This window comes from Dermatophagoides pteronyssinus, unplaced genomic scaffold (assembly GCF_027571235.1).
Source record: "Dermatophagoides pteronyssinus isolate colony J.1.1.1.1 unplaced genomic scaffold, Derpt_VIB-CSIC_2022.12 sq0012, whole genome shotgun sequence".
Lineage (NCBI taxonomy): Eukaryota > Metazoa > Arthropoda > Arachnida > Sarcoptiformes > Pyroglyphidae > Dermatophagoides > Dermatophagoides pteronyssinus.
The window spans coordinates 870,363-883,242 of NW_027461536.1; the positions used below are offsets into that span (position 1 = coordinate 870,363).

The following is a 12,880-nucleotide window of genomic DNA, read 5'->3' on the forward strand; positions in this document are numbered from 1 at the left end:
ATGATTCTGTCGTTAAAATTTCATTTGTTTGTTGTTGTTGTTGTTTTGTTGAAATTTTTCATCCATCATATCCGTTATGCCGTTAGCATTGGCTGTCGACTTGTTTTGCAGTTGTTGTTGTTGTCGTTTAGGCATCGATGTTAATCTAGCATCCATCATTTTTTGCTTGACATTGTCAATTTCATCATCATTATCATTATCATGATGATCATCATTATAATTATGAATGTCATGATCATGAGGAATAATTAAATCATTATGATGATCAACATCATCATCGACATCAACAACAACGAATTGATTATCAACAATTTTTTCATCCATATCATTAATTGATTCGAAAATTTTTTCTTCATCAATATCGGTGATTGTTTTCGGAATGTAGTTTTCCTATTTTTGTTTTTTTTTGTTTCAGTCGTATTTTTTATAAATAAAAAAAAAGAAAAGTAGAAAAAAAATATTTGAATGAAAATGGAAGGAACACAAATGATAAAAAAATAGAATAAAAAAAGAATCGATTGTCAATCGATTAATTCGTTTATCATTTTGTTTTGTTTGAAACCACCGATCGATCCGGCATCTATTTTAACATTCCGTGTTCAATTCTGATTATATATGATTATCATTGTCACATTCTATATCTATGAGCAGGCACAATTCAAACAAGTTTGTTTGATTCGAAAATTTGATTTTCACTTTTTGCAATCATCAACTGAGTGCGTGTTTGAAATGAGCAAAAAATTGCAAAAAAAAAAAACAAAAGTTGGCAATCCAAATGTCAAAGAAAATAAAAAAAAAGTTTAATCAATCGTTTGATAAATATTGTCAAAATTTGACGACAACGACAACTTGTCAAATAAGGTTTGAGTTGTTTAAATCTGTTTATATTACTTTTTTTTTTATATTCTATAACCACTTTTTTTCCTCTCCTAGATTATAATCGATATTTACTTTTTTTCTGTTTTCGAAACATCTGGATCCAGATTTTCAGCCGACAACAACAACGAAAAAAAAGAAACTAACAGTAACAAGACAAAAAAAAACACTCGATTAATTCAATGTTGTTTTTTTCTTGGTTCAAAGTTTTAGACATTAAATTAAATTGTTAACACGTGACTATCGTCATTGATCATATCCATCAATCCATCCATCTATCACTCTATATATCAATTTCTGATAAGTAAATTTTCCCGAAAAAAAAATAAATTTTAACCGATTTTATATAGTTTTTTATTTTACAGATTCTATATCATAATTACACACACACACACATACACTCAGATCCTGTTACAAAAATCAAAAAAAGATTTATTGATAGATTGAACCTAAAATTGATTGGTTTTACCATCATCATCATCAACATCATCTATTTAATGAGTCGATTTTTTCCGATTAAATTATTGTGAGTTGAGTATATTTTTTTCCTATTTTATAGTGAAAGAATCTTCTCTTTTTTCAACTTTCGTTGCATGTTATATAATTAGAATCCACTAATGAAATTGTGAATATTTCAAAATTTCTAAATGCTGCTTTCATTTTTGGTTCGTTTTTTTTCTGTGTTAAAAAAAATTAAACTTTAAAGTTTAAAAATGTGTAACAGTAGCATGTTCATTCGAATCATCAAGATGGACAAAAAAAAATTCAATTCTAGTATTCAACCTTCATTGTGTGATGAAAATTAAATTACAAATGACAATGACGATGATAAGAGTATAAAGGAAATGAAAATTGAAAAGTTTTCTTTTCTGCATCGTTTTCCACAAAAAAAATTTTTTTGTTATCGTCACCATACCCGAATAACAAAAAAAAAACTAAACAAAGCGGAAACATGAATGAAGAGAAGTTTACAATGCAAAAAGAAAAAAAAAATATTCAATGTTATGCATTCCATTTTGCAAACATTCAAGAAAAATAGCTAATTCAAAGTGATGGACGAATTAATTGGCGATAGTCGATTTTGAAACAATTTCTTTTTTCTCTTTTTTGGAACAAACCAGGAAAGTAAACAAAATATTTTCTCATATTTCAAATTTGTTTGTTTTTTTTCCAAATAGAAAATAACAGTGAAAAAAAATTGAAGGAAAATTAGATAAAATTAAGTGTGCGTCAACAAATTTTCATCAAGCATTTTGCATCATCGGAATGATTGGATTGCGGTTGAATGGAAAACAAAACGAAAAAGGATTGTGGAAAACAAAAAGGAAAAAATTGTCTTTGTTTTTTTTTCTGTTTGTTTGTTTGACATTGGAAAAGTTTTTTCTTTTTTTTTGAAAGCAAACGAAATTTGATAGAAAATTAACATAACAGCAAAAGAAGAAGAAGCAAGATTCATAGCGGAAATAGAAGAAATGAATTTTTCAAACAAAGTTTTTAGAAATTTGAAAAAATTTCATTTTTTTTTTTGGTTTCATTTTTCATCCGGTGAAAAAAAAATCATCCATTCATTCATTCATTCATTCATTGGTTGATTTTTTCACCTTATCATTTTTTCCATTTGAAATAAACAAAAAAGCGCATACATGGCCACAACAACAACGAAAAAAACAATCATATTGATGACACACATTACACCAAACAACAACAGCACAAATTATTTATATAATTTATAATAATGATAAAGAAAGAAAAAAAAGGAAATTAAGAAAGTAGTCAACATTCATATAATTAATTTTTTTTTTTTTTTTTTGGTTGTAATAAATCAATTTTTATAATCAATTTTTTTTTTTGGTTTTTAATTAAAAAAAAAGCCCAGCAAAAGTTAAATAGTTGTGTGTGTGTGTGTGTGTGCGTGTGTATGTTTGTAAAAGAAAGATAGGTAGATATAATAGATAGATATTTGATAGAGAAAGAAACGTTGTCCATAATTTTTCATTTTTTTTTGTCATTGATCATCATCGCGAATCGCTCACCTGTGTTACTAGATTTTTATCATTATCGATGTTTGTAATTGTAGCTGATGATGCTACTGCAGCTGCTAAATGTAATGCACTTTCAGGTAATGGTAATGGTTTTGCAACGCCAACAATAACGACACCTTTTGGTGCTCCTTTCAATGCCTGTACAGCTTGATCAAGGCTTGCATTCTCTAGATTTTGATCATTTACAAATAATAATCTATCACCGGGTAATAGGCGACCATCTTGTTGTGCAACACCACCCGGTACAAGGCTACGTATTACAATGACCGTATCATTTGGATTCATTGGATCCTGTTGGAAAAACAAAAACATTGAAAAAGACAAAATGAATAAAAATTGGATAAATTAAAAAAAGAGAATTTTTTTTCCAACCAAATAATTTACCTGATAATCTAGGATACTAAAACCAAGACCTCGATCTCCTTTCATCAATTTAATTACTTGTGGTTCTTGGCTCCACATTGCTAACCCAGTAAGCGGTTCAAGTGAACGTGAACGTATTTTTGATAATTCAGTAATCGATACATCATCATCAAGACCAGTAAATGTACCGGCAATTGGTGCTGTCATCATTGCAAGTGAACCATCCGATTTGGCTTTAACTAAACGATCAATAAATGATGTTCCTGACATTGGTGATGGATCTAAATGATGTTGTTGTGGCTGTTGTTGTTGTTGTTGTTGAAAATGTAACTGATATGATGAAGATGGTGAAATTGATGGATAACCAACATCATTGATGTTTGTTGTAGTATTAAATTTGGCAATATCAATTGTTGATTGTTGTTGTTGTGTTGTTTTTGTGGGTATTTGGACGACAAATGGATTTCGGTTATTTGTATTATTGATTGTAGTTATAATATCATTGGCACTTGTTATTGTTGTAGGCTTTGGTCTAGCACAAACTAATTGTACTTCGATAGGAAGATCTTTGAGCAAAGGTAATACATCGGAATGTTTAAGTCCATGTAAACGAATACCATTTACCTATATATGTTATTTGAAATAAAATTTGAATAAATAATCAACCATATAGATTTCATTTAGAAAAACAAAACATTTACCTCAAGTAATTCATCATTTTTTTGCAATAAACCATTACGACCGACAGGACCATTCGGTATGATCGAATTAATATAATGATGTGGACGACATTCATTACCATTTTCAATATCGATTACACCTTCAAGACCGATGCCTAGGCCACCATCATGACAGAATTTTGTAACGCTTGCAATCTAATATGAATGAATGAATGAATAGAAATCGAAAAAAAACAAAAATGAATAAAATTCTTCTTCAAATATAAAATTCTAGATTTACTTACAATAATATCAAAATCTGGTCCAACAATGGTTGACCATTTTTCTCGCAAATCATTCGGTGATCGATGAGCTAACGATGATGGACCACTTGTCATTAAATTCGATGTATTTATCGATGGTTGACTATTGATCTGAATCACTGTTGGACCATTATTTGTACGTACTGTTGTTGTCGCTGTTGCTTGTAATTGTTGTTCGGCATTCATTACACCTTTTTGTATTTGATCATGATATTTAGATCCTTTTACATAACGTGCTAATTTTAATTTAACAATTCTTCCAGTATTACGTAATAAATCGACAGCTTGCAGATTATTATAGCCATATAATGAACGTCCATCAACTTCAATAATCTGATCATTTATCTGTATCATTTTCGAACGTTCAGCAACACTTCCCGTAGCAATACTTTTAATAAAAATGCCGGAAATTTCTTCAGCAACTATATTTGAAAAACAAGAAATGAAAAATTATGATCATTATTACGAATTAAGTCAATTTTTTGTTTGTTTTCGGAAATTTTTTTTGTTTGTTTTTATTTACCTTTTTCACAAACATAACCAGCAATAGTAATACCCAATCCTTGTTGATCTTTGATTAATTCTACTTCAAATGTTTCAATTTCTGATTGAAATTGTGGATCATTAGTTGAGCTTAATATATCCGATACATTGGCCACTAAATTATTCGATGATGATGATTTTAAATTATTATTATTAGTATCATTTATATGACGATAATTTTGTTGTTGTTGTTGGTCGATAAAATCATTTGTTGTTGGCTGTTGATTTAAGTAATCGATATTTTCTTGATTACACTATCAATATAAATTTTTTTTATTGATTTGGTAAATATTATAATAATAATAATGAAAAACAAACCTGCTGTTGTTGTTGTATGGATAATAAATGTATCTGTTTTTCAAGCTCGATTGGATCATTAATACATTTAGTTGGTACAATTGTTAATGTATTCTGTATAACTTGTAGATCTAATGATGGATCAACTGGACGTGCAACAATTAATTTTATACGTTGACCATTTGATTGTCGTAATATTTGTGCAACTTGATCCGATGTCATACCACGCATATTAACACCATTAATTTGTAATATATGATCACCAACTTTTAAACGATTATCCTAAAGATTTTTTTTTAAAATAATTATGTATTATAATGTTGTGTGGGAGATAAATGGATTGAAATTTTGAAATTTAATTAATGTTTTCTCTTTTGCTTCTCGGTTTTGTTTGCGCAATTAAATTAACTATCTCTCACACACATTTAAAATATGTCATAAATTTTTGCGAAAAAAAAGGGTAATAAATGCGAAAAAAAAATTCTTAAAACCTACCTTAGCAGCTGCACCACCTGGTATAATTGTTTTAACAATAACACCCGATGATCGTCCACCAACAATACCAAAACCTAATCCATGTTCATTTTCTTGATCTAATTCAATCAAATCAATCTGTATCCATTCAGTATTCAATACCATATTATTATTATTCTGATTCTGATTATTGGCTATTGATAATGATGATGAATTATTTGATGATGAATCACTTGCATTCGATGATGAACGTTTTACATCATTATTATTATATAATAAAGATGTATCCGATGTTTTTATAATTGAATTTAAATTTGATTGTTGATTGTTGTTAATCGTTGTTGTTGATGTAATGAATTTATCTTCAACATTATGGACGGTTGTTGTTGTTGTTGTCGGTGATGTTGTTGTTGATGATATCGATGTTGTTGTTGTTGTTGTTGTAATTTTGGCATTATCATCGACAACATCATCGTTATTATCATCATCTTTGTTGTTGTTGTTGTTGTTATCATTTGAACGTGCAACAATCAAACGTATAACACCTTTGGCACTTTGTAATATATTGATAGCATCTTCATGTGAAAGATCATTGGTAAATAAATGACGATCAATGGCCAATATTTGATCACGTGGTTTTAATAGGCCACTTCTATTATTTTATTCGATGATTTTATAAATAGAAAAAAAAGAAAAATTTTATGGTAAAACTTTTGTTTTGTTTTCAAAGTCCATTTACACAAACACGCACACACCAGATAAAGATTTTACAAAGATTCTCGAAACAAAATTTAAAAAAAATTAACAAATTTAAAACCAACGATGAACAAACCAAACCAAACCAGAAACAGGAAAATCACAACAACAAACTTAACACCACCATCAGTTAGATGTGCGTGTGTGTGTGTGTGTGTTTGTACGACTAGAATCATCCAATTTCAAACATTATCACTTTGTGGAACAAAAAACCGATTCCATCAAACTGAAATATCAATAAGCAAAAACAAAAATTTTTGCTTGTTAATGCAGTCATGGTATTTTTTTTTCATGTGTGTGCTTCAAATATCAAATCACAATCATGACCAACAACACAACAAACACATCCGAAAAAGAGATTTTTCTCAAATAATATTCACCATTTTTCCAAAAAACAAAATAATCATAATGATTCGGTAATGTACACATCAACACAAATATGATCCGGGAATCCGAAAAAACACACACCGGATATTTGTATTAGTCACACAAATCACACACACACATCAAGAACAAACAATAAACATGAAACAAAAACAAAAACAGAAACCGAAAAAGAAAAAAAGATTTAATCACCCTGTATTATATCGTGATGATCATTTCAAACTAAACAAACAAACAAATCGCATAAAGAATTCAATAATGATGACCATCATTATCAGCAACAGTGAAAAACAAAACAAAACAAAAACAGCTACAACAGAATAGTTTTTTCGCAAAAATATATGGCAACAACACACACACATATTAACGGGAACAGAAAATAAACAACCAAACGAAAAAAACAATAATCATAATGATAATAATTTTCTATGGACAAAATATTAATGATGATGATGATGGTGATGCTATTGCTGAAGCGAAAAAGAAATTCTTCGTTTTCAACATTCACCATATTTTCTTGTTTGGAAATTGGAGAGAATGCGCAATTCTTTTTTGGATGATGTGAATATAAACGTCGACCACCACCACCAATAATGATCATGACCATCATCATCATTAATGATATACTCTACCTATGAATGAATCATATTTTCGAGGTTTCAAGTGAAAAAGGAAAAAACGGTATCGGCAAAATGTGAAATTCATTTCCAAAATGAAATATGGTGTGTATGTTTTGTTGTTGTTCTGGTCTAGTAAAATATATACCGGGATCCACCTTTAGCATTTCTTTCGTTCCATTTTCTAGAATCTAAACACACACACACACACACACCGTGATCGACACACGTATATATAAAAATCCAACAAAAAAAAATTCCTTTAGTAAAAAAGGAATTTTATTCCTGTTTATAATGATAGAATACAACCATCATCATCATCATCAATTACTTTGCTACTACTCTCCTGTAGCGAATATTTTATGAAATACGGCGCGCGTATTTTCTTTATTTTGAATGAAAAAAAAATAGAGCAACCAGAAGAAAGAAAATAATGATAATCAAAAGAAAACTACAAAATTACATAACCCATTAGGTTTTACGAAATATATCTTTATCCTATTTATGTATATAGTGTATTCAGTTTATCCATTTGTTGTTTGTAAATTTGGAAATTTGGTTGTTGTTGTTGAATAAATTGTAGTTGGAATTCTCTTTTTGATCATTTGATTTGATTCTTTGTTATTCTTCTTCTTCTTCTTTTTTCAACATTATTATCATCATCATCATTAGCATATTCATCATGCATATATGCGTGCGTTTCTTTTTTTTCAAATGCGTTTGTCTGTCCAATCATATAGGACGAATATATCGATAGTTATAGAATATTCTATTGCTCTTTTTGTTTTTCGTTTTGTTTGTTTCGAGAATATATTTCGATATTCTTTTGTCAATTTTTATCTCTGTTGTTGTTGTCATTGTTATTTTTCTTCTTTAAAAAAAATTAATGAAACATTTTTGTTTTCATGTTTTTTTTTGTTGTTGCTGCTATTTTTTCTCCAGAATATGATAAATGATATCTGATGACATTTACAACCAAATATCATCATTATGAGAAGAAACCAACAACAATCAAATTAGATTTTATCATGAAATATAATTTTTCTTTTGGCTGCAAAAAAAAAGAAATCCAAACATTTCTTTAATTGAATTTGACAACGGATAAAATCAATGAATTGAAATGAATTGAATACTTGAACGACAATTTTCTAAAGAAATTCTTTTCTATTTCTACCTGTTTCGTACGTTATCTACGATATAGTCGAATGATGATTAAATTAAGATTCGATTCTGGAAAGAATTTTCTTTTATTATTTTTTTGTCATAACTAAAAAATAATAAAAACGAATTCCATAATAAAGTAACAATCATTTCAAAATTGGGCCAGAATGGTAATAAAAAAAATGGTTGTACAAATTGCATCATCATCATCAACAACAACAACAACAACAACAAAAACGACAACAATTTCGTGATAAGAGATAACAAAAAAAAAGTTTCGAAAGAATCTACCAATTCCATATCAACAATAGGAAAAGAATCGGGGAAAAAAGTAAAATTCATTTTTTTTCCTCCTTGTTGTTGCTGTTATCATTTTACCAAAAAAAACACGATCATCATATTTATCGACATTTCGACACATAAATGCAATTTCCTTCAAAGAATTTTTCTTTCTTTCTTCTTTTATATATATAGCAACACACATACAAATATTGTATTCAGAATATAGAATTTCCGAAGAATTTTTCTTGTTCAATTCAATGATTCTGAATGCGAATAAGAAAAAGATGTTCAATTTTTTCTTTGTTACTTCTGGTTAATAATTACATTGTCAAATTTGATGATATAATGTCATGTCATATTAGTTTCATCTTTGAATTCAATGAAATTCAATATTCAACATTAATGGATTTTAAAATTAAAAAAAAATTCAAATTTCCCCCTCAAACAAAACAAAAAAAAAGCAGAATCTATTTTGAATGTTTGAAGAACCAAGATTTGTTTGAAAATTTTGGTTCTCAGGTTTCAAACCAGAAAAAAAATGTCTTTTTTCCCTTATTTTTCATGAAAAAGACGAGGGTTTTCCACCACAGATAACACTAACACACACACAAACATTCATTCAGTACATATAAAATAAACATATTTTCCTTGAAAGTAAAAAAAAAGAAAAACACTTATTTTCATCATCATCATCATCATTATTATTTTTTGCTTATTATAATTTCTGTGTATTCATTCTGTACCATACATTCAGAAAAAAACAAATCGGGAGAAAAAAAATCATGAATTACCGATCGATCTGAATAAAGAATCGAACCGAAAAAATAATAATAATAAAAAATATGGACCAAATCGAGAGGAAAATGAACATTGAACCAAGAAGAAGAAGAAACAAGAAAAAAAACTCATTATCCAAATGAAATGTATATATAATATGTAGGCCGCACTGGACCAAAAAATGTGACCAACTGACTGACTGACTGACTGACATGTAATAAACATGCAATGATATTATGGATGAATGGCTAGATAATAATAATAATAACGACAACAACAACAACAACAAAAATCTAAATTCAGATTGCATTGGGTGTATGCTACTAATAATAATAATAATTTTCAACTAAACTTTTCATAAAGCGAGCGAGAGAGAAAGAATAAATTCTCATAGAATGATAATTATCAAACAACAAAAAAAGTTTCGGAAATCTATTCACTATTTTTTTTTCACATTGACATTCTCATTACATAACCTTTTCTGTTGTTGTTGTTGTTGTTGTTGTTGTTGTTCATTAACATTATTTCCTCGTACACAAAAATTCCAACGAAAAAATTTCTCCTGCAAAAAAAAGAATGAATTTCGTAAAAAAAAATGTAATCCAGAACCGAAAATAATGAACCACTGAGTGATCAATGAGTGAGTGAGAAAAGATATTCCAATACTAATGATGAAATAACAAATCAAATTAAATTAAATCAACAACAAAAATTGATGAGTTTGAAAAAATTCATCAACATTATTAAGCGGATCGGTTTTGTTTTTCATTTTGATTATAATTAATCTCATATGACATTTTCGATCCGAAACAAAAACAAAAACAAAACAAAAAATTCTAATGAATTTTCATGAATACTAATTGGATATTTAAACCCGTTTTGTAGATTCCGAATCTTTTTTTTTTTTTTTTTGTATCTCATTTTTTGTTGCAAAACTTATTTCGTGTAATTTTTTTTTCTCCCAAAAATTATAAAATTCAAAAGAAAAAAAAACGGCTTACCTTGCAGCAATTCCATTTTCATGTATTTCTTGAATATAAATTCCCAATTTCTTATTATTATTATTATTAGCCAAATCATCAAAATGATGATGGCCAATTTGTTGTTGTTGTGATTCCGATACGACAGAATTATTCGAAACATTATTATTTGTACCACCACTACCAGTAGCCAACGAATCAGATTGATGATTAAGTCCAACAACTTTAAAACCAAGACTTTTTCCTTCCGGTTTATATAATTCAACTGTTTGTATCATACGTCCTTTGGCTAATTCATTGATTATTTTTCGAAATGTTTCATCCTAAACAATTCAGTTTTTTCAATTGAAAAAAATAAAAATCAATAAATTTTTTGTTTCGGATTAAAATAGATAAATAAAATTACTTGTGATGAAATATTAACATAATCTGGTTCACAATAATCACGGATACCACCACCACCACCACTACCACCTAATGATGATTGTTCTTGATGATCATAATTTTCATACATATATTGTTGTAATGAAAATTTCGATGGTATCGTACGATTATCATAATCATCGAATTGATTATGATCTCCAGCTATTGCTGCTGCCGTTGTTGTTGTTGTCGTTGTTCCAACTTTATCATTATCTTGATTTTTAAATGTAGTAGAAGTTGATGTTGGTGGATGATGTTTATTCAATTGTTGTTGTTGATTAATCAATAAATTATTATTATTATTATCATCATTTGGTATATTTGGATTTAATTTTAATTCTAATGTTGTTTGATCAATATCAAAATCAACTGGCAATAAGGACGGATGATTTATAAATTGTTCACGTAATTGTTGTAATGAATACTTTGAATTGAAAAATGTTTGATAAGAATTTTTGATTAAAGGTTATTCTTTTTCATCAGTAAAAATTCTAATATCTACCTGAACATTTACGATTGATTCGAATACAGGACATTCCAATACATCTAATAAAATACGTATATCATCTTTTAATAGTTGTTGATGTGCCGATGTTGTTGATGATGATTGTTGTTGTTGTTGTTGTTGTCCAATATTACCATTATAATTAATCGATGATGTATTATAAAGTTTTTCCAATGAATCTTGAAGTTTTTTAATATCTATTTTCAAAAAAAAATTTGGTAAATTCATTTTTTTAAACAATAAAAACAAGTTTTTTTTTCAATTAAAATTTAAACTTACCCTGGACAATATTATTCATTCTCATCGTTTTCTTTTTAAATTAAAATGATGATGATTTTATCTCAAAATATATTGATAGTTTTGTTCCAGGGAAAAATTTCTGAGAAATGAAAAAAAATGAAAACAAAATTAATTTAAAGTTTTTCATTTTTTTATCGGGCTTGAATTCCACAATCAATCATCATTTCCATCTGAAAAAAAACTTGCCAAATCAATCAATCGATCGATCGATCGATTTGACAAACTTTTTGTTTCAGGATTTTGTTTCAGGTTTGAAAACATGATTTTTACATCTATTGGTAAATCCTCAGGATATATTCAAATTCAAATTCTATTTCGTTTTGTTTTGATTATCTATCGATTGATACATGATAAAAATACATCATCACCAAAATGATAAATATGAAATTGTTACATTCAATTTATCAATCCATCAATCAATCAATTAATTATCTAAATGGAATGATGATAACAAAACAAAACGAAAAAAGATTGAGGGGGGATATTTATGGGGCCAAAAACAAACAAAAAAACAACAAACCATTAAAGAATTTTTTTGTTTTGCCAGAAGAAAAATCTGAAAAAAATGAAATCAACGTACCACCACTACCTGGGCCACAACTACCACCAATATCAAAACAATTCGATAAAGAAGAGTGGTAAGGAGGAAGAAAAATTTATGAGAAAACCGAAACACCCGAGCAGAATCGGTAATCAAAAGAAAAAAAATGTTTCTTTTGTTGTTTATTCTCGGGCAAGGGTGGATTGGCAGAATGAACAAAATCGTGATGGAAATCGGCAACAAAAAAAATATCGTAAAAAATTAAATGTCAAAGCTCATTGATTCGATGAATGGATGATAATTGGGCAAAAATTGGGATGTTTTTTTTTATTTTGATATTTCATTCGGAAGAAAAAACAAACAAACAAAACATACACATTCTATATATTAGTAGATACTCAGTGCATTGGAATGTGGAATGTCACCAATGATGGCCAGATATACTTTTTGAGAATACTATATACATGAGCCAACGATATATTTCATACAGCGATACATCGATTTCATATTGATGATTATTTTATTCTTGGAAAAACCAAAAAAATAATGAATAACAACTATCAATGATAAGTTTGTT

At 28.2% G+C, this 12,880-nt stretch overlaps 1 protein-coding gene and 1 long non-coding RNA gene across 4 annotated transcripts; one reads left to right on the forward strand and one right to left on the reverse strand.

Moving 5' to 3' along the window:
* Window positions 1–12: 12 nt before the first annotated feature.
* LOC142645467 (multiple PDZ domain protein-like) lies at window positions 13–12,707 on the reverse strand. Of its 3 annotated transcripts, none has more exons than XM_075821704.1 (13): window positions 12,343–12,707; window positions 11,742–11,841; window positions 11,460–11,659; window positions 10,941–11,381; window positions 10,556–10,857; window positions 5,599–6,229; window positions 5,125–5,385; window positions 4,787–5,060; window positions 4,246–4,685; window positions 3,983–4,156; window positions 3,303–3,905; window positions 2,910–3,209; window positions 13–390 (listed from the first exon to the last, which is right to left on the reverse strand). In XM_075821704.1, the coding sequence occupies exons 2-13, from the start codon at window positions 11,764–11,766 to the stop codon at window positions 13–15; spliced, it is 4,029 nt and encodes a 1,342-aa protein (XP_075677819.1). In that variant the 5' UTR covers window positions 11,767–11,841; window positions 12,343–12,707. The 3 variants fall into 3 exon arrangements, with proteins under 3 accessions (XP_075677819.1, XP_075677818.1, XP_075677820.1); XM_075821703.1 differs by having other exon boundaries at window positions 12,283–12,707; XM_075821705.1 differs by lacking the exon at window positions 13–390 and having other exon boundaries at window positions 2,578–3,209; window positions 12,283–12,705.
* Window positions 286–3,599, forward strand: LOC113791081 (uncharacterized). Its single transcript, XR_003474782.2, has 4 exons — window positions 286–861; window positions 934–1,180; window positions 1,242–1,402; window positions 1,583–3,599. It is a non-coding gene; the product is annotated as an uncharacterized LOC113791081 (long non-coding RNA).
* Window positions 12,708–12,880: the final 173 nt, after the last annotated feature.

Bases quoted from the DNA above. Each gene is read 5' to 3' on its own strand.
- LOC142645467 (XM_075821704.1), bottom strand. From the start codon at position 11,766: ATGAGAATGAATAATATTGTCCAGG. The intron at 5,386-5,598 runs GTAGGTTTTAAG...AAAAATCTTTAG, and splicing joins CAGGTGGTGCAGCTGCTAAG to GATAATCGTTTAAAAGTTGG. The intron at 391-2,909 runs GTGAGCGATTCG...AAACAAAAATAG, and splicing joins ATAAAAATCTAGTAACACAG to GAAAACTACATTCCGAAAAC.